We start from the raw sequence: 21,276 nt of genomic DNA on the forward strand, positions 1-21,276 counted from the left end.
AATGATTTATGCATTCTAGGAGACTTTTGCAGGCTTTTGACTTTCACAGTGTGCCTCTGATGGGCAACTGGGCCCATTCCCCCCCTCCAGTGCAGAAGATGTCAAGCCCCGAAAAGGCGGAAAGAGCCGAGTTTACCATGCCCTTCACATGAACTCCGCGCCGAAACATTGGGGGTTTTGTGGCTATGCCCCTCAGCTCTGCCAAAAGGCGGGAAAAATGTTGGTGGTTCATGGCACGGCTGGGGATACCACCCAATGAAAACAGCTCCCCGCCTTGGGGGAGGTGCAAAAGCATGCTGAGGATATAGATATTGACTGGTGACTTTGGGGGTTTGGGGAGTGCTTTTTTTTTCTTTCTCCCCCCACCACCTGTGAATCAAGACCATTGCTTTCAGGATTGCCAGATCACATCGCTGGATCCAGTGGGCGGTGACTATATAAATTTTTACCACTCTCATCTTTTCTTTTTCTTTGCTCTCCCTTACTCTTATCCTGTCTTTCTCTCCCCTATGCATTTTTCTCCCTCCCCAAAAGGTTCGCCTTGTTATATGACAACACCCAAAATGCTACAAAATTGTTAAAATGAACCCTATCTATATATGTCTAAAATAAACCTTACCACTATATGTTTTCAGACACCGATTATTTAGTGTCGCTTCACTTTAATCCACCCCAAGGGAATTATTGATAAAAACCTGAGTTACCTCCCCTCCCCTTTTCCTGGGGCGGGTTGTAACAAGGGGATATCAAGCTGACTTGCTAAAAAAACACAATGGACCTTACAATTAGCTTATGCCATGAAGTTATGTTGTACCATACTCTAGCTGGTTTCACATCCTAATATGATTTCTTTCTCATGCCTCTGTGCTCCATTGGTCATCTAATTCCAAAGTCTCCCCCTTACGCAGCATAAAACCACTAAATCATTTAGGCTGGAAAAGACCTCTGAGATCAACAAGTCCAACCTTTGTCAACTAAAACTCTCTTTGCCTGGGCTGTTGCAGGGGCTGGAAAAGACCTACTGTGATTGCAGAGTGGACAGGCAGGTAGGGAGCTGCCCAGGGCCACACACCACTGACTGGAGCCACTTCCCACTGCTCTCCTCGGGACCCTCCTGTGCCTTTGAGGGGTGGCACAGCACATTACTCCTGTCCCTCGGGTGACCCTGGGGATCCCTGAAGGATGCTGCACAGCCCCGACGGGGCTGTCAGAGCAGATCACAGAATCACAGAATGGGTCAGCTTGGAAGGGACCACAGTGGGTCATCCAGTCCAACCTCCCTGCTCAAGCAGGGCCGTAGAGCACATGGCACAGGATTGTGCCCAGATGGTTCTTAAATATCTCCAAGGATATTCAAGGGAGACTCTACAGCCCCTCGGGGCAACCTGCACGGTAAAGAAGATCTTCCTCGTGTTCAGATGGAACTTCCTGTGCATCAGTTTCTGCCCGTTGCCTCTTGTCCTATTGCTGGGCACCAACGACCAGAGCCCGACTCCTTTAGATATTTAGACACACTGACGAGGTCCCCTCGCAGCCACCTCTTCGACACCTGCCTCGTCGCCTCTTCGCCTCATCCCTCTCCCCCTCGCAGTGCCGGACCCGCCCGCCCCGGGGGCGTTCCCACTGCTGGGACGTCCCTTCCCCGCCCCCCCCTTCCCCGCCCCCCTTCCCAGCTCCCGCTTCCCGCCGCCGGAAGTAGCGTCGCGCGCGGGGGCTGCCGGGATTGGGCGGGCGGTGGAGCTGCGCGGGAGTGTCGCCATCGCCGCCGCAGATCGCGATGCCCGGGGCCACGAGCCCCGCGGCGCCGGCCGCGCAGGAGGCGCTGGAGGCGGCCGGTCGCATCATCGACCGGCAGATCCAGGATGACCGCTGCTACCCGGACCTGTCGGAGCTGCTGGCGGTGCCGGCGCCCGGTGAGTGAGGGGGCTCCACTCGGGTCCCGCCGCCCCCGGAGCCCCGAGGACTCGTCGCGGGGCGGCCCCGGCCGGCGCTGCCCGGGCGGACGCGCGCGCGGGCCGTGCTGGGGCCGGGCCGGGTCTGAGGGGCGGCTCCGTCACGGCGGGGCTGTGCGGGGTCCGCCTCGGTGCGCGGGTGAGAGCTGTGGGAGTGAGCCCACTGGGCTGGATCTACCTCATCTCCCTCCAGAAGGTGAAGAAAACGGCGCTGGTTTTCTGTTCTGCCTATTGGGAATCTCGTGCAGAATGCTTTCGTGGTAACCCGTGCGCCCATCCCTAAGTTACAAGCAGCCTGGAAAGCTCTTCTTTGGCTTTAGTTTGTCTCTAGCTGTATGTCACACGTGGGTGTGATGTGAGGCATACCTCTTTTCAAACATTTATCTTCCTTAACACATCAAGGCAGCATTTCTCCATTAGTGCTGACTGTCTGGCAAAGTGGACTGTGAAGAGGCACTCCAGAGGTGTAAGTGTATAATTAATATATATCCAGGGGTGTCTGGATGCAAACAAAGAGTATCTGTTTTCTGCTGTGGTGAGTATGGCCACAGTGTAACTACCCTGGCAGCATCATGGATACACATCACATAAAATAATGGGTGTACATGGGTGTTTTGACTTGGTGCTGGGAGTACAGATCACCTTTTATAGGTGAAGGAATATGCTCCTGGGTTCTTCCAGTAGGTATCTGGCCATACAATGAATAAAGGACTGGAAAGTGTCATGGGAAAAAAGGGGATAAGGAGCAGGCTGGGGTCTAGATGAATTATTGTAACAGTTTGTTTGCAAATCTGTTTGCTCTTGTCTGATTTAAAGTTTAGATTTGTTGTTCATGGTTCTACTTCTACAGAAATCTTTGTTCACATGTATCTTGTGAGTAGTGGTATTTATATGTTTAAAGTCTCTGTAGCATCAAGGCATTTATTCATTTTTTGTTTTTACTTGCAGGTAGCCCTACTGTTTCTGGTATGTCAGATATGGATTATCCTTTACAAGGACCAGGTTTGCTGTCAATACCTAATCTTCCAGAGATCAGCTCAGTCCGCAGAGTCCCACTTCCACCAGAGCTAGTGGAGCAATTTGGACGTATCCTTATGAAAAAATGTTAGATTGTGTAAGCAGTAATGTTAGAAACAAACTTCTTTCCTCCATATTCTTCTTCCCCAATCTTCTTGTCAGACTCCCAGTAAGAAAATTTTACATTGTTCAGGTTCTCTTCATAGCACTCCAAATGGTAACAAAGTCCATTTGTGTAGAGTTCCTGGTGGAATTGGTTACTGTATGAAGAATTTTCAAGTATATGGTACACCGTTTCTGTACTACTGTATATTAACTAATAGGATCTTTTTAAACGCTCCAAAGAGGATTTTGCTTTTGCTACCCAAAATGCATTTAATCCTTACATCAGCAGTGCTTTAGATATGCAGTGCAATTGTATGATGGGAGTATTTCCAGAGATCAGCAGAGCTTGGCTGACCATCGACAGTGACATCTTTATGTGGAACTATGAAGACGGGTATGTAGAGAACACATTTCTGATGATGTTTTATTTGTCCTATAGCAGAGTTAAGAGATTGCAGTGGTGGAAGATTGTTTACTGGCAGCACAGAGGTGTGCTATTCAGTTTAACTGATCTTGATTCGTCTTAGGCTTTACTAAAACTGTTGAGTAATAAGTATTTAAAGATCTGTAAGAGTTAGTAATGTTGCTGCCAAATCGTCTACAGATGAGAGAAAGGAAAATGCATTTTCTTAGGGTTAGACTAGCTAATATTCTAAAGTTACTGCAGTATTTACGCTGGAGCTTTGCTTGTGCCAAAAAAGTAGAAAAAAAAATTATTCTAGTTGCCTAACTTTTGTAAGTAGGTTTAGTAAGTACTGAGGTGCATGTACAGTGACCAGTCATTCCCACAATGATGAGTAATACAGCATTAGTATTTCAAAGTATTGTTATTGAACCTCTCCTCCCTTGCTTCTTTTATGGATGCATAAAACTGAAAATAAGTTCATTGTATTTTCAAATGCAATTGATATGTTTGTAATTTGCAGGTTTGCTTCTTTATTAGCCTATATAGAAGGAACTCTTTTAGTAAGAATTGCTTTGTATATAGTGTTGCATTCTAAGACGATTGAAGTTCAGATTAGCTCCTCTCTACATTTAAATTGTGTCAGACTGTATCAAATACATTCCCCCAAAAAAACAACACTGCCTAGTGTTAATGATACATGGTAGGGAGGAAACTGAAAGTTTATGCTTCAGATAGTTTTCATGGGGCAAAGAAACTCCCATGTAACTTCTTCCTCTTGATGTTAATCAGCATTGAGGTGCTGCATCATACAATTCACAGTAGACTGTATGAATTTACAAAATATAAAAATATAAAATACTGCAGTTGGCTTTCAGGTTTGAAAATCAACTATAGGGACTTCAAGCAGCTTAAATGACTGTATAGTTTTGCTGTGAAACTTCTCTGTCATTCCTTTCTGCTGGACCTGCTTTCACCAAGAGTGAAAGATGTAGATAGTTCCAGTGTGTTACAAAAGTATTGATCGTTTTTAAATATAAACAATCTGATTTTATTTGTTATTATGTGATACTACATGACAAATTTTATGCAGGTTTTTTTTTTGTCTGTTTGTTTATTGACAGGGGAGATCTGGCTTATTTTGATGGCCTTAGTGAAACTATTCTTGCAGTGGGTCTTGTAAAGCCAAAGGCAGGTAAGGAATATATGACAGTGATTAGAATTAGGCAGTACTGAACCTTCCACCTATTTTTAATATACTTTATATATGTGCATGTATATTTTATACTCTATATTAATAATCTAATGAAATATGCATTGATATAAAATAAAATGTCTTATTTTATATGTATCTGTATATATTAGCATGAATATTTATTAACGACTGGATGTGGCACTTAGTGCTATGGTTTAGTTGATGAGGTGTTCAGTCTCAAGGTTGGACTCAGTGATCCTGGAGGTCTTTTGCAACCTCAGTGATTCTATGATATGTGAAAATCTGTGGTTTGTGTATGTGTATATATGTACGCACAAGAGACATCAGTTTTAGAAACATTATGAAATTAATTACAAGCCAAAAATAATATAGTATTAACTATACATGGTTTATTAATACTAACTATATATATTAAACGTAGTATGGTTTACCAGTGATTTATGCTGATAAGCTTGCCTTTTTTTTTTTTGCCACATTGTACTCCAACATTTATATGGTTCATAAATTTACACATTCAAGCAGTAACTTCCATGGGATCCTGGTTTCCAGCCCTCCCTTTTATTTTGGTAGCTACTGCATAAATAACACTGAAGTCAAGGTTGAATTGGCGAGAGGGTTGAGTTTAGAAGAAGCATGTTGGTAAGAAAAATGTCATTTTAAAGATCCTGTATTTCATGAACTGCTGGCTGAATACTTTCTAATTCTAGAATTTCACACATCATTAGGTTTTACATATGATTGTTCCCTCTAATCAGTTAATATGGCTTTCTAGTGGATACATTGGCTACATCATGTGATCTGAGGGCAGGCTGCAAACTAAATTTTCTTTTCTTCCTTTATTTAGGTATCTTCCAACCTCACGTACGACACTTACTTGTTCTGGCTACACCAGTGGACATTGTGATTTTAGGGCTTCATTGTTCTAATATACAAGCAGGTAATTCTCTCTTCTCCCCTCTTTCCAGTTGTGTATTAATAAATATACATGGCAATTTTATTAGTAGTCATTCAAAAAATAAAACCAAACCCCAAACATGTGCTAAGTCCCTTGCTAGTTTTTAAATCTTTAAATTGTGTTACAAACAGGGGAAGTAATTTTTATGGTGTGTGCACTTGCTGAATCACGGACTCCATGAGAAGCACTGAGTTTTGTTACTCACCTAGTTAACATAAAAAGAGCTTTTGAAACAGGTACTCTTGTTAATTAAACAGCATGTTGGAAAGGGAGAGGAGAAATGAGCATGAATCTTGAAACTAGTGAATACAGTTTGTTAACTTTGTTGGCATTTCCTACTACAAATTTCCTGCCAATTTTCCCTATCACAAAAATTGAGAACCTGATTTTTAATGCCATATATATTAATAGAGAGAAAAAATCGTTTGGAGAAAGTAAGATTTTGCTTTTTTTAATACTGTGTTGGTGTGAAAGAGATAATATGTAAAAACCTGTGTTTTGGACTTGTTGCAATTTAGAGGAGGTGACAATGCATAGAAATGAAAAACATTGCATTTCCTTACTTGGGAACTTACACAGAACGTTTAATTTCTTAAAAAACAGGATTTGTTCCTCTGCAGTTCACTTTGGGCAAAAGCTATTGCAGAATGTGTTTACTAATTCTGAAATATGCTGTGATTTTTCCTGCTTTCTGAAATGTTTCTTGTCACGGACCTGTAATATTTATTAGAACAGCTTAAAATCCAAAGAGGGTTTATTTGTTTGTTTATCTAAGGTACTGGATCACTCAATGACAGCATGTCTGGAGGAATGCAGCTGCTACCAGATCCTCTGTATTCACTCCCTACTGACAATACCTACATCCTGGCAATTACATCCAGTGATAACGGGCGCATCTTTTTGGCTGGAAAAGATGGCTGCTTATATGAAGTAGCATACCAGGTATGGTATTTAGTACCTGACTGTGGGTTTTACACATAGACATTTTTCATTGTTTCATTGTTTTGGAATATAAGCAATAGGTGCTCTAAAAGGTGTCAAATTTGCAATCTTTTTGCTTCTATAATTGTGTTGCATGGCTTGGTTGCACAACAGCTCTGATGTCTTAATGTAGGTGCGTTTGCTTTAAGAAGCAGTAGTTATGTAGGGAGTAACAGTACAATCTTAGTCAAGTTAAAATCAAATTATGACATATGCACAATTTTTTGTGCAAAATTTTCCTTTTAATGGTCACTTTTTTTCTTTCAATTGAATAATACGTAGTTGTCAAATTAAATCAAAGTAGTTAGATATTTACTTGTTTTCATACTTATCCTGTAAACAACTTTTTTAATATTGCTACTAGTTTGGAATTGATTTGCTTTTTTCTTTCAATGCTGTATTTGTTTTAAATTGTAGGCTGAAGCAGGCTGGTTTAGTCAGCGCTGTAGAAAAATAAACCATTCAAAGAGCGTGCTGTCTTTCCTTGTTCCTTCATTGCTACAGTTCACATTCTCGGAGGATGGTAAGTACTGATTTTAAAGACGTAGCCAATAATTTGATGTAACCTTTTAAAATGATACTACCAAGAAGTCAGACTGAATAGTTTGCTTACTGAAAGCATTGAGTTATTGTCAATGAAACTTTCAGTGAATGATTATTATGAAAGAATTTCGTAGTTGTATACAGATTGATTGTGTGTCTAATTCAGGTTATAGCTAGCAAAGCCTGAAAAATTTGGCATTTCAGACTAAAGTTAGTGATCTGTATCATGAAATTAATATGTGCTTAGTGGGATCAGCGTGGGGATCAGTATGAACTCCAAGAACTATAAGTAAATAATCTTACCCTGTTTTACTGCTTAGTGAAAAATTAGACGATTTTTTTTTTTTTAGTTTACTAACAGTTGTGTGAAGTTGATTGCTGTTTTAAATCACTTCCAGTGGGAGTCCTGTGTGAGACTGCAGTTTTTGTTAGCTTACAATTCATTATGTTTTAGGTATTCTAAACTTGTTTTCACCAAATCCAGTGTTGATTTTCTGGTTCTCTCTTTTCCCCATCCTCCCCAGATCCTGTGGTTCAGATTGCCATTGACAACTCTCGAAATATCTTGTACACCCGCTCAGAAAAAGGAGTCCTGCAAGTATGTGATTTCTTATGACTGTGGCTGTGTTGCTGATGTGTATAGTAACATGTATATAACTTTTTAAGTTTTCCTCAATACCTGGGAATTGTCTGTAGGTATGTCAGGACATTATTTCTGTTGCCCTTTTTCTAACAAAGTTTGTGCTAAAGACTTAAAGTACTTCTAAGGAAAGAGTAGCTTCAATTATATGGAAACATGAATATAAAATAAAAATACAGTTTGAGTTGCTGCTTGGTAAGTGAGGCTGTATTTATTAATTCATTCCTAAATCAGTAAGCTGTATTATTGAATTGCAGGTTTACGATTTGGGGCAAGATGGTCAAGGAATGACCAGGGTTACTTCTCTTTCACAAAATGCTATAGTTTCTGCTGCAGGGAGCATTGCCAGGTATGTTCATGACAATTGTAATGTAAGTGGCTTCCTGTAGGGCCAGTAGTTTCATACTACAGTTTTGAAGAATGTTGTTTGCCTATTTCTTTGGATTGAAAGTGTATGGGATTTTTTTGGTTTGTTTTTCAGAACAATAGATCGTTCTGTATTTAAGCCTATTATTCAAATAGCAGTAATTGAAAATTCTGAATCCATAGACTGTCAACTACTAGCAATCACCCATGCAGGTAAAAAAGCAGTGCTAATTGTCCTCTGTTTAAACTAATAAATAGTATCTGCACAGTTTAGCAAATTTGTGACCTGTTTCTATCTTTTTTTCAGGTGTCCGACTGTATTTTAGTACTTCACAATTTAAGCATCCAACAGCTCGTCCTTCTATGTTAACTTTGGTTCATGTCCGTTTGCCACCTGGATTTTCAGCTTCCTCTAATGTAGAGAAGCCCTCAAAGGTTCACAGAGCTCTTTATAGCAAAGGTAAGCGGTGGAACATGGCTTAAATGAGATTAATTTTTTGGGGGGTGACAGTCACTGTTGCACTGTTTTTACATTGGGGAGCTTGAAGCAGTGGGAATAACTGAAAGCTCTAAGCATGGCCCTTACAAGGTACTGAACAGCTGCCAGATGGTTCCAGCTTTATGCCACTTCTGATGGTAGGCTCAATTTTTAAAAGTGCTGCAGAAATGCAGGGGGCAAATGTCTCTATATTGCTGACCCTTTTGGTCATGTGTACTGATTTTTTGCTTTGAAGTCATTTCTGGATGTTTTCTCATCCGTCTGCATAACCTCTCTTTTTTGAGGCACGTTCTACCCATTTTAGGCTCACTTTTATTTGCATTTTCGATGGGAGGTGGTGTTAAAAGTGACGTTCTAAAGAACCTTATGATGTACAAACCCAGGAAATATTATTTGCTTCTCAAATTGTATGATAATGTATGATAATGACTTACAGATTGATTTTTGCTAATTTAAGAATGAATTAATGAGTTTTGAATTTTATGGATGATTATTGCTTCTAATACAGACTTACTGTTGCTGTTCTTGCTAGGGGTCCTGCTGATGGCAGCTTCAGAAAATGAGGATAATGACATCCTGTGGTGTGTCAATCATGATTCTTTTCCTTTTCAAAAGCCAATGATGGAAACACAGGTATAAAGCTAACTTCCATAGGTTTTTGATGAAATCTAGGTATTATTTTTTTCTTTTCTAATAACAGATGCTTGAATAATACTGTTTGCAAGAAGCGGGTAATTCACAGAAAACTTCCATGAGTTAGAAAGCTACTAATCAATAATGCTTCTAAGAAAAAAGGTAGTTGGCCGTTCTGTGAATGAGTCTCTCATTAGGCGTCCCTAGTTCAGACATACTTTTCTAGCTTGATGCAAGCTACGTATCAAAAAAAATTACCTTAACTTCTAAGACTTGACTTAGAATTAATATATTTGAAAATACTGTTGTCTATAGCATGCTACATATTCTGCACAAGCACAGGAAAATGTGCTCCACAGCCCATAGGGGTTTTTATTGATGAGGATAAAATTTGGTAAAGGTTGTTTAAAATGTAGGTGCTAGAAACTTCGGGATTCTTTACTTAAATTGATACGCCATATCTTCATTAAATTTCACATATGATAATCTCTTAATTATTTTATAAGGGGTTTTCTCTGGTTTTCTTTTTCTTAATTGTTACATAAATGGGTTTGTAAGAGGGACTTGGAGGCGCTAATTTGCCTCATGTGTTGGTTCAGGGAGAACATTTCATGTATTCCATCTCTGAAAGAAGTTTCAAGTCTTCTACTGAAGTCGAGGAGTGTTTATTGAAAGAGTAATGGAGTTAGAGGGAATGGAGGGACTATGTAAGCTAAAAGTTTCAAAGTCAGGTTTTGACTTTTCTTCTGTTTTAATTAATAACTTACAAACGAGTTTTATAGTTACTCCAGACACCTTCCCTGAAAAAACCTAGGTATAAATATCCCAAGTGCTGACATCTCTTTTTTTTCCAAGGCATCTGACAGTGACAGATGGGTAGGTTTTCTGAACAAAACAGCAACCTGTTCTTGAGCAACAGTTCTTCCTTGTTAGCATACATAATTTTCTGCAATGTCTTCACCAGTGTATGTCTCTTCTTGAGTTATATTTAAAGTACTGTTGCCAGCTGTGAAAGTCTTGTAAACCTTTGTGATTCAGTTACAGGTTTTTTTGATTCTTTAAGAAATAATTTAAATTCGTGATACCTATGGTACTTAATTCTGATATGGTTAGCAGATGGTTGGTGTTTGTATTGTAGCAGTCTTACTTTGCAAGCTGTTTTATATTTAAATGTAAACCCTATCCCTGTCTCCCAAAAGAAGCAGTATATTATTCCCTTTCTCCTAAAACCAGCAATGTATATACAGCTGTAAATTTTGTGGTAACCTTCTGTTAGACAATACAATAACTTGCATATTTTCCCTGGGTTTTCTGGTGTCAAGAACAGAATCTATTCTGTGTAATTTAAATGATAAATAGTAAAATATTACCATGGATGTGCAAAATCCATGTCTGTTACCAAACTTTGGATATTATCTATCTGTTGTTCAGATGACCACCCGTGTTGATGGACATTCCTGGGCTCTTTCCGCTATTGATGACTTTAAAGTTCAGAAGATTGTAACACCACTAAATAAAGACATTATTCCGATAACTGACTCACCTGTTGTTGTGCAGCAACACATGCTGCCACCTAAGAAGTTTGTTCTGCTTTCAGCCCAGGTAAGTATTATGTTGCTTGATGTAGGTAATCAGAAGAATAAGTACAAAGTCGGACAACTCATCTAAACCTATACAGTCATCTTAGATATGTTTTAAGGATTGTGTTATGAACATGAAAATGAATAAGGAAGAAGATTGCTGCAACCATCTGTACCTGTTTTAAATTTACTCGAAGTTTTTAGGCCAGCTTCTCTTGTACAGTGTATTAAAAGTTGTTGGTCTCCAGAAAACCCATGGAGATACAAATCATCTGGGAAGTTCTTTTAACCGTGGTTATGCTCTTGTTTATATGACATTGAAACAGTCGCTGGCTGCCTAGGAAATACAGTTCAAGTAAATATTGTTGGCAATTGAAATTTGAGTAAATCATTTCTTATTTGTCATAGAAAAAGGTTAGAATTTCTTATTTGTCCCAAAAGGTCAGAATGGGTTTTAAAAAACAAAACCCACAAAAGTAAAGAAGCTAACTTCTGTACTTTTCTATTCTGATTCCATTTAGCAATATTTTAGACACTTAATATCTTGACCAATAGGCCATTTAAAAAAGAAAATGTTTAAACATTAATGTCTTGCAACTTCTAGACCTGCAAGTTGCATTTGTTTAATAGCAGCTGTTTTGTGAAGGACATTAACTGAACCCTTTCCAGTAGTTAGGAACTATTATTGGATGCAGGTAAGGTGATTGAATGTAAAGTCTTACCATGCCCTGAAGTCTTGAAGCATTTTTTTTTTCCAGGCAGTTCTAAGGGTTTACAAGATAAATAAAGCCTTTCTTTTCTGCATATACATGCTATACGTTTATATTCTATGCTTTCTTGTTGGGCTAAAACCAGCAAGATAAGAACACTGTGTGGAGAGTTTATAACCATTGCAGTATTTTGCCTGCCTTTCCTAGACTCACTAGTCAAACTGGGCTTCAGGCACCAGTTATGTTTTGATCCAGTGGAGGAAAACTCAGAATGCTAAATATGACATCACTGGGAGGCATGTTGGAATGGGCAGAGTAAAGACAGCTTTTTTCTAACTTGCTTTGCCTTATTTTTAGGGAAGCTTTATGTTTCATAAACTCAGACCTGTTGACCAGCTGCGGCATCTTCTTGTTAGTAATATAGGTGGAGATGGAGAAGAGATTGAAAGATTTTTCAAGTTGCATCAGGTAAGAAGAGCTTTTGACATATTATGGAAGATTTGTTGTATTTATGTAAATCACTTTCTTTAGCATCTTTTTGTTGTTGCTGTAAACTTTTAGTCAACAGTTCATTTACCAATTACGGTAGTAGCTTTTCCTTTTCTATTGTCTACATAAAACTAAATTGCATAATGAGAAATTCTCATTTTATGGTATCTAAAAATGAAACTTTCTCTGAAATTCTTGTATGTCTTGCATGTAGAAGCATAATTCAATTCTTAGTTTAGGAGAGAAGGTCATCTAAGAGCAGGGTTAGAAGATTTTCTAAAAAAAGTTGAATTCCTACCGCTACAAGTTTTTACATTTTACATTTTAAGGCCAGTAGAAACGTGTATAATTGGTTTGGGTGTTTTTGTTTAAGGCAAACAACAAGTTTAGTTACTGAGCAAGTGTAACTTCTATACATTTTTTATCAATCTGATGTAAGACACCACACTAACAGTATAGTATGCTCTAGGAGGATCAGGCCTGTGCCACTTGCCTTATTTTGGCCTGTTCTAATGCTGCATATGATAGAGAAGTATCTGCCTGGGCTACTCGAGCATTCTTCAGGTAAGTTTCAATCCTGTGTGTCGTTCTGAATATTATGCTCAGGATCACTACAGCCACTTGTGCAGGATTTTTAACCTGCTGCCTGAGTGAGCCTAGTTTTACAAAGAGCAGAGATTGTTAAATCTGGTAGAATATCCTTTTGCACTAATTTAGGGCTCATCAGCAAAGGAAGTTTTCTGTAATGGTGATTTCTTGTTAGTTCCCCTCTTGGATGCTTACATTCTGTGTGCAGAGGAGACTATTGAAAATGTTGTTTAGTCTGCTTGAAATGCACTTAACATATATTTCACGGTATCTCAATTGATAGAAGTGTAGAGTGTAATAATATCTTTAATGAGACCAACTCAGGCAGCTGGAAAAAGACAAGACAAGATTTTTTAATTTTGTAGGGGTTTGGTTGTTTTTTTTTTTCTGTGGTTTGGTGTTTTATTCTTAACATATTGTAGTTTTTGCTGTTCACCATTGCACCAAGGAAATTTGGTGCTGTTCAGGGCCTGGTGGCTCTTGGTCATACATGTTGATTTTTATTTTTTTTTTTGGTAGTGCATGTCTCTTTTTTTATGGGGTGGACAGATGGTTTTTGTTGGTTCTTTGAGTGGGGGCGTTTCAGTTATTATTTTTCAGGGTTTGGGTTTTTGGGGGGATTTTTTGTTGATTTAGTTCAGGGGTTTTTTTCAGTACAATTTAGGTGACGAAGTATGGGCTTCCATTCTGGAGGATGAATTTGTAATCCATGTATCTTAAGTACTGATTATTCTTGGTATCATGCAGATAGATGTATTTTCATCTGCTACCCTTAAACAAGTTGGTGTATTCATAATCACAGAATGGTTTGGGTTGGAAGGGGCCTTTAAGATCATCTAGTTCCAGCCCCCCTGCCATGGGCAGGGATGCCACCCACTAAATCATATTGCTTAGGGTTCCATCCAGCCTGGCCTTGACCACTTCCAGGAATGGGATATCCACAACTGGCCAACCTGTTCCAGTGCTTCCCTATTTATTCCTACGATCTAAACTAAATCTCTCTCTCATCTTTTAGTTTGAAACCATTTCTCCTTGTCTTACCACTATTTATCCTTGTAAAAAAGTGCCCGATGTTGTGGGTCTGTTGGCTGTCCTCACAAGGTGTGTAGCCCAGAGAGAAAAAAAAAAAAGTTTGGGGTGTTTGGTTTGGGGTGGTTTTTGTTGTTGTTTTTTTGAGTGAAGGGATGATATGTTGTGGATGATAGAAGGGCAAGCATGGGTCATCTCAGCTATGCCCTTCTTTCTGGTTTCCAGTAGCAGCAAACCTTGAAAAGATACTAACGCATCAGCCTGATTTTGAGAACTGGCAAATTTCTCTTTTAGGCTATGCTGCGATTTTTATTCCCAATTTTAAAAGTACCCCAAACTTGCTATTAAAGACATGAGAATTGAATGGGCTGTGTATGACATGTTAAGAATTTTTGGTTTTACACGTAAACTTTAGGTATGGTGGAGAAGCACAAATGAGATTTCCATCAGCTCTGCCTCCTCCAAGTAACGTTGGACCTATTCTGGGTTCTCCTGTTCCTGCCGGTATGTAGCAAGCATTTCATGGTTTTGGACAGATTTTTATTCTTTAAATATGTGTTTTGTCTTCTCACAAGTACCTGTGTTCTTTTTGTTTGAAATAGATTTTTTTTTTTAACTCACTGGTTAGTTAATGACAGGAGTTTTTTATGTTTCTCTTGAGTGATTTTTAGGCTTAATGAGGGGGTCATGTTATCTCAAACTGTCTCCACATTGCATATAATCTGTTAAGATACTGTACAGAAGGTATACATTTGTTGCTGCCAGAGTCATTTCAGCAACCAGAGAACAACTTATCAATACTGTAGTTCAGACTTTACAAAGTGTAGTTGGTTGCTGTGTATCATCCTGCAGTGTCATTGTCATACCTCTGCAGATACTGTTTATGAGAAAGGAGAAATTTTGATCAGGAAGTAAGATAGTTGTTTGGAGTGATCTCTCCCTGTAAATGCTCTAGCTTCAACATTTGGTTTCTGCTTCAGTCCCTCTGACAAATGAGTAAAGTGCCTATTGTTTCTCCTCAGAACTTTATGCTTATTGGAGTGGAGGCCTTTTTGTATTCTCAAATTCACTTAAATTTCTACAGTTGCTTTGGAAAGTGTCCCTTAATGTGTGTTTGCTCCAGATTTTGAGGAGTTTTTAAAAAAAATACATAATGATGAATTTGAAACTGAATTACTGAATGAAATAATTATTATTTTTTATCAAGAACTTACTAATGTAGAAGATCCTCTACCCTTATCTGACATGTGGCATTTGGTTTTACACAGCAGACTTGGGAAATAAACTTGTTTGCCTGAAACGCAAAGAAGTTCCGTATCAGTACCATTTTTTACATATATCCAAATTCCTAAGTATTGGAGAAAGATGTGCTGAACTGGGATGAAGTTTTGGAAAAACAGTTGACCATGTTTTTCAGAATTCTTAACTGCTATTTAAACACTAAGAAGAGTGGCTGTTTTTAATGGATCAGTGACATCACTTTCCAAGCTTTATGGTGTGGAACAGTAGCAGTGTGGGCAGGAGCTGAGGCAAGGCATAAAAATGCAAAATTAAATCTGAGTTGGAGAGAACAGCAGCTATAGGGAGAACTGGTGCTAGGAGGAGACTGAGAATGAAAGTAAGGTGTGGGGGAAATGACAGGAATCTCTGTAATCAATAAAGGGATTCATTTTACAAGTAAATGTATTTTTCCCGAGTCTAAATGTTTGGATATTTTTATCATATTCTGTCATATATGCCTCTTTCAAACGTAGTATCAAAGCACATGTTTCCATTTTGCTTCAGTAACAGGTCCAGGTGGAAGATGGCACCATTCTTCTGCTCCTACTTTCTCGGTTTGCTCAAAGGGTAGAGAATTGTCATGTGAAATTAAGGTTCTGATATTGTGGATGTCCCATGTGGTGGGTCAGACAGTGCTGACAGAAATTCATTAAAACACCTCATAATTTTGCATGTGACACTACATTGCAATAACAGTAGCATTCAAAAGCCAGGCACCTTTAACTTGGTTCCATCTTTTTCGCACTGTTGAAAGTCTAGTCATGCATTTGCATGCTGCTTTTCTGCAAATTTGTGTTTTGCTTAGCACATATAATGTGCTCTGAGAATGCATTGGCGCCATATTATTCTCTGTGGTGTTTTGTGTTGCCAAGTTGAGAGAACTGCAGTGAATTAGGCAAGAATTGTTTTATAAAAGCCAAACTTTCAGAGTGCCAGTTTTCTGGCCTTTTCTATGATATTATGACCTTACTTGCTGCTGGTACGTGGACATTTTTGTTCACGTACGTTTTAGTTTGATGACGACGCATGTTCCTCGTATTGTGGGGACTTAAGTTAGGTATTCAGACTTAAGTGGCAGGAGGGTTGGTATTCACAGCTGGATTTGAGGCTGTGGACAGTCTCAGCTTTAGTGTTGCAAGTTAACAGTGTTGCTGTTGTTTGTCTGTCTGCCCTATGTAAAAATGAAGGGTAATAATATCAGTGTCTTTCAGTTGAGTGCTCAGAAGGTAAAATTGATAGTATTTCAAAAGATCTAAATGACTGAAGGCGAGTGCTTTAAGAATATATGCCCATATCAGGAATAGGAGCAGTCAGAAGGTGAGGAACAACAAGAAGTACATGAACAGTATTACATTCAGTGCACAGAACAGAAGGCGTGCAATAAATACTGGGAAAAAAAGCCTAATAGCTGCTCTTGAAGGAACTGTATCCATTTGGGATTCACTTGTGAAGTGTTGGGTTGATAAGAAATTAGTGCAATTTGATACTTAACTATAAATAAAACTTTGCTGCTTTTGCACAGGTATTTTATGGGTCAGATTTTCATTTATTTTTTGGATTGTTTTTAGGAAACTCATCTTTATTTCTTTTCCCCTTTTAGGTTCCCCTTTGACTGTTGATAGTCCATATCCTAGTCCTAGCTTTTTGACATCTGGACAAGGTAACATCTTTTCCTTTTCTGGAGAAACAGATTGTTACGACCCGCCCCAGGAAAAGGGGAGGGGAGGTAGCAACTCAGGTTTTTATCAATAATTCCCTTGGGGTGGATTAAAGTGAAACGACACTAAATAATCGGTGTCTGAAAACATATATTGACAAAGTTTATTTTAACAATTTTGTATCAACAGGTATGCTAGCATTTTGGGTGTTGTCATCTATATCATTTATAGCAATATGGCATAGGGATAACTTCAGGGTGGGAAAATGCATAAGGGAGAGAAAGGAAAGACAGGATAAGGGTAAGGGAGAGTAAGGGAAAGAAAATATGAGAGTGGAAAGATGCATATAGTCACTGCCCACGGGGTCCAGCGATGACACTTGGTAGTTGCCACTTCCATGTCTGTCAGTTGAAGTGGTGGCCTTGATCTGCTGGGGGTGAAGAAGGGAAGCCCTCACACTCCAAGAAGTTATGAGTTATTATATTCATGGTTAGTGTCACGGGCCATGTCTCGAGCCTCCAACCTCTCCCTGGGCCTGCACAGAGTTTCTGAGTCTGGCCTGGTTCCCGCCTTTCAAGATTGGCAGAGGGGGAGATGGGCCCAATTGCCCATCAGAGGTGTAAGGCAAAAGTCAAAAGCCTGCAAGCTCGGCTCTTCACTGGAGGGAGGGGTAGGCCCAACTGTCCATCTGAGGTATAATGCAAAAGTCAAAAGCCTGCAAACTCCTGGAATGCATAAATCATTAACCATTTCAGTCTCTGACACAGATTTGTTTGGTTTTGGGTTTTTTTTGGTTTTATTGACATTCAAATGAGTAATATTTACCTCTTTTTACCCAAGGTTTCCAACCTACTCTGTCAACTCCCATGTTTCCTGTTGGGAATTCCATGTCTCACCCTGGTGCATCTGTTACCGGAATGATGGGTCCCGAGATAGTATTTTCTGGAAGACACAACGGCATCTGCATATACTTTGCTCGTATTATAGGGTGAGGTGTTTGTGTAAAAAGGGATCCTGTCACTCAATTTGTTTCATAGCTTTTCTTTCCAGTAATGCTTGTTGGATGTTGAGTTCTATTTTAATATCATTTGAATTTGTAATTAGTAGAGTGCATTCTTATGTTGTGTTATGAAATACCTGTTGATGTAATACGTTATCTTTGCAGCCCCTTTAATAATAATACATTCAGTGAATGCCTAGGGCAGGAAGATTGCCTAGACATTGACCCTGCAATCAAATGCATTAACACAAGTCTGAAAACTGCAGTTCTTGTTTTTCAAACCTATGAGCTGTATGTTTTAAAGTCCTATTAAAGTGTGAATCAGAAATGCAGAAGGACTTACAGGATCAAAATCCTGGCTTTAAGTAATTTCTGTTAAGAATCTCTAAAAAGAACACTCAAGTCAGAGCAATGAAGCAGGACTAAAGAGGATTCCGCTACCTTTGTGTTGAGTCCTAAACACCTCAAGCAAGAACAGAGTTCTGCTTGCTGATTGGGAAAGAAATTTTTGTTACAACACTTGTTTATTTGCACTGTATTTCTGGGGAGTAATATTGGCCTGTAGTTAAAATATTTGAAAGTGTCAACTTTTAAAATTTGAGATTTTGTTTATTATTTATATCTGTACTATTCACACTTTTATAATGGTTACCTTTTTGAATATTTAGTTTTCATCCAAATGAAATCCTTATTTCAGACCTTGAAGTAAAAAACATTACCATTTCTTTCTTAAGAGGCTATACATAGAAGACTTGCAAAAATACTTGCTTAAATTGCTTGGCTTTTAACATAGAGCTGTTTTGTGTTGCAGAAATATTTGGGATGGCAGTATAGTTGTGGAGAGAGTTTTCAAGAGTGGCAATCGAGAAGTTGTTGCAGTATGTAAAAGATTATTCTGTGTTCTTAAGAGTTTCTTATAGTATTTGTCATAAGTCCTTTTTAACTTCTGAGGTCCTATCAAACTTGGATGTCTTTTTGAGCTATTATTTTGAATGTTAACTTTTTAAGAAACCGAAATAATTTTATCTCTGCTATTTCTAGTTGATAATGGCTGGTTTTCTTCATGTTTATTCATGGCTCTTCCTTCATAGCCTAATAGGGTTTCTGCATGCCCCCTCCAGACAAACGCTAAAAATAAAATACTTTAGTGAGTTGGGATAGTCATTGCTGTTATGGAAGTTGTATGCAGTTATGGGAAAAACATCCATGATTTTTCTGACTAACACCTTGCTGTTTAACTTTTTGTCCATTATCAAAATAACAAAATCTTTTCGGACTGTGGCTTTTAATAGAATCCTGAACTGAGTAATTTCAGCACTGCAGATTAACTGCTACATGAGCTTTCCTTCTCCTGCCTCCTAAGGTAACTGGGAGACTCTGGAAGACCTTGGCAGTTATGCTGTGTCTTAGCAATGCTCAACGTTGTTCTAGTTTAGAGTTGGAAATAGTAAAGCGTAGCTGATTTAGTTTTCAGAGGGGCAAAGAAAGTAGCATCTTATACCATATACTTTCAGAGGACTGCTACCTCTTCACATGTGTGTCCCCTCAACGAATGTGGTATAATGTTGTGTTCTTCTACTGATCCATTACTATTAAACTATTTATTTGTTATACCCTCTTATTTGTCTTTTTAGTTGACGTTAGCTTAAAATTGAAAATTTTTGGAAAAAAGTGTGAAAATCCAGCTTTCTGTAAAGAAGTTTGCTTTCTTTTGCAGATAGAAAGCAGTGTTCCATCCCGGGTGCTGGAATGTGTGCTACAAGAACTAAAAGGTTTACAAGAATTTCTGGATAGAAATTCACAGTTTACTACAGTAGGAGCTCTTGGAAACCCAAGGTAATTATTAATTGTGGTAAATTTACTGGTGGCGTTTAATGTCCAGCTTTTGAAAAACTATACCATGCCTGTGTTGAGTTGAAGTGTTTTTATGGTCTCCTGCTTCAACTGTTCAGATGCTAAAAATGAGTTTTTAAGGTGCGTCTTTAGAAGATTCAGTATTTGTATTCGTATTAGCATCTTTTTTGGTTTTGTTTTGGAATTGCAGTTTCAGCACACCAGCCAATCTCCAACAGAGACTCCTGGGTTTTATGCGGCCTGATGGTGGAAGTTCTCAGCAGGTCCAGCAAGAACTTCAAAGGAAATATCATGGTATGTAATTACTTCTTAACAGGAAGTGGGAGGGCATGGTGCACTTGGGTGTTGTCTTTCTCACTTTTCTTGTGAAATCCTCAGAATAAAAAGGCCTTTTTTCCACAGAAATTTTGCATTAAACGATATGCTGGGTTTTTTGCACACTCCTTTTTCTTCTTCCTAATGTGCCCCATAATTCGTAAGATCGTTTTATCTCCTCACTGTTGTACTTAATAGATGCACACCCATTTATACTTTCAGGATAGCAATTGCTAAGCAGTTAGTTTATGAAACAAGTGAGCACGATGTCCTATTAAAAAGAAATACTGTAGCGCAAGTTGCCAAAAGTAAAGTCACTAAAATGTCTACAAAACTTTGTTTAGAAATATGAGGTCTGTCACACAGCCCATTTGAAATCATGTCCTCCTATAGTGCAACTTTTGCCCAGCACTTACAGGCAAGTTAGGAAGTGTTGCTGCAATGTATGTGAAATGGAACATGGTCTGTGTGAGTATAATCCTGGGTTTTCAGTAGTGCAAATATAATTTTTTTTTTAATTCATTATGTAGGATTTGGTAGACATTTAATAATTTTATTTTTCATTTTTATTCTTTACAAAGCTCATAAACTCTTTTGGCTTGCTAAATGACACAGTGTATTTATTGTTTCCTCATGTGTGAACTGTAAGCACTCAAAAGTACAGAGGTAAATTGTTGCAATTATGTTCCACCCATGTTATAAATATGAATACATTATCCTTTTGTTAATATATCTTATCTGATAGAAATGTTACTGGTTTTTGGAGTAGTTGTTGCTTTAAAGATAGTGCAGACAGTGTTGACCACTGCTGTAATTGTAATTGTTCTCCCTAGAAGTAAATACTGGTACTCAAATAAAAAGAGAATCTGTATGGATTTATTTTAATTTCTCTTATGTTCCTCACACATGCATTTATAATAGCTATTTATGAAAAAATAGGCAAAAATTTAAGAGTGATGTATAAATCTAGGGTATTCACAGGAAAACATACTTCTTTTTTAGAAATTATTCCTTCTGTGTTGTGTGGCTTGAAGTAAATGTTAACAGATGGTGTTTCTTTGGGGAAAGAACATAGGGTTAACAGCCTATCTCCCGAGAGAGCTGGACAGCATTAATCAATAATGGAAGAGGGAAAGGAAATTGTTGCTGTAAAACCTCAGAAACTCACACACTAATTTGAAACATGTAGAACAGTTATTTGCTGACAGTCTTTGCTTTTTCAGCTGAGGCACAGCTAACTGAGAAGACTTCACTTCAAGGCATCCAACAGCTTGTTCGCAAAACCTGCCAGGCATTGGCTTTGTGGAAGCTACTATGTGAGCACCAATTCAGTGTTGCTGTAGGTGAGCTTCAGAAGGTAAGATCTGAATCATATAGTTTTAATTTGTTTATACTAATCCCCTGCATTTCCTTTACTATCTAAGTTATTCCCAAAGGACTATTACACTGATTTTAAACCACA

General features: G+C 38.6%; 1 protein-coding gene across 2 annotated transcripts in view; it reads left to right on the plus strand.

The window, feature by feature from the left end:
- The first annotated feature begins 1,776 nt into the window (after nt 1-1,776).
- The window catches only part of NUP155 (nucleoporin 155), a 30,513-nt gene continuing 11,013 nt past the window's right edge, over nt 1,777-21,276 (plus strand). The window contains exons 1-23 of one of the 2 annotated variants that reach the window (XM_027709129.1): nt 1,777-1,913; nt 2,901-3,038; nt 3,372-3,468; nt 4,602-4,672; nt 5,538-5,630; nt 6,424-6,590; nt 7,047-7,152; nt 7,697-7,770; nt 8,070-8,161; nt 8,294-8,391; nt 8,486-8,638; nt 9,210-9,310; nt 10,742-10,912; nt 11,958-12,068; nt 12,559-12,653; nt 14,122-14,210; nt 15,492-15,554; nt 16,588-16,647; nt 17,486-17,633; nt 18,457-18,523; nt 19,363-19,481; nt 19,690-19,793; nt 21,038-21,171. In XM_027709129.1, the coding sequence (XP_027564930.1) occupies nt 1,778-1,913; nt 2,901-3,038; nt 3,372-3,468; nt 4,602-4,672; nt 5,538-5,630; nt 6,424-6,590; nt 7,047-7,152; nt 7,697-7,770; nt 8,070-8,161; nt 8,294-8,391; nt 8,486-8,638; nt 9,210-9,310; nt 10,742-10,912; nt 11,958-12,068; nt 12,559-12,653; nt 14,122-14,210; nt 15,492-15,554; nt 16,588-16,647; nt 17,486-17,633; nt 18,457-18,523; nt 19,363-19,481; nt 19,690-19,793; nt 21,038-21,171 (2,487 nt within the window). In that variant the 5' untranslated portion in view covers nt 1,777. The remainder of the gene's footprint in view (nt 1,914-2,900; nt 3,039-3,371; nt 3,469-4,601; nt 4,673-5,537; nt 5,631-6,423; nt 6,591-7,046; nt 7,153-7,696; nt 7,771-8,069; nt 8,162-8,293; nt 8,392-8,485; nt 8,639-9,209; nt 9,311-10,741; nt 10,913-11,957; nt 12,069-12,558; nt 12,654-14,121; nt 14,211-15,491; nt 15,555-16,587; nt 16,648-17,485; nt 17,634-18,456; nt 18,524-19,362; nt 19,482-19,689; nt 19,794-21,037; nt 21,172-21,276) is intronic. The other variant, XM_027709130.1, reaches the window with a different exon arrangement.

This window comes from Neopelma chrysocephalum, unplaced genomic scaffold, assembly GCF_003984885.1.
Source record: "Neopelma chrysocephalum unplaced genomic scaffold, ASM398488v2 Primary Assembly neopelma1_96688, whole genome shotgun sequence".
NCBI lineage: Eukaryota > Metazoa > Chordata > Aves > Passeriformes > Pipridae > Neopelma > Neopelma chrysocephalum.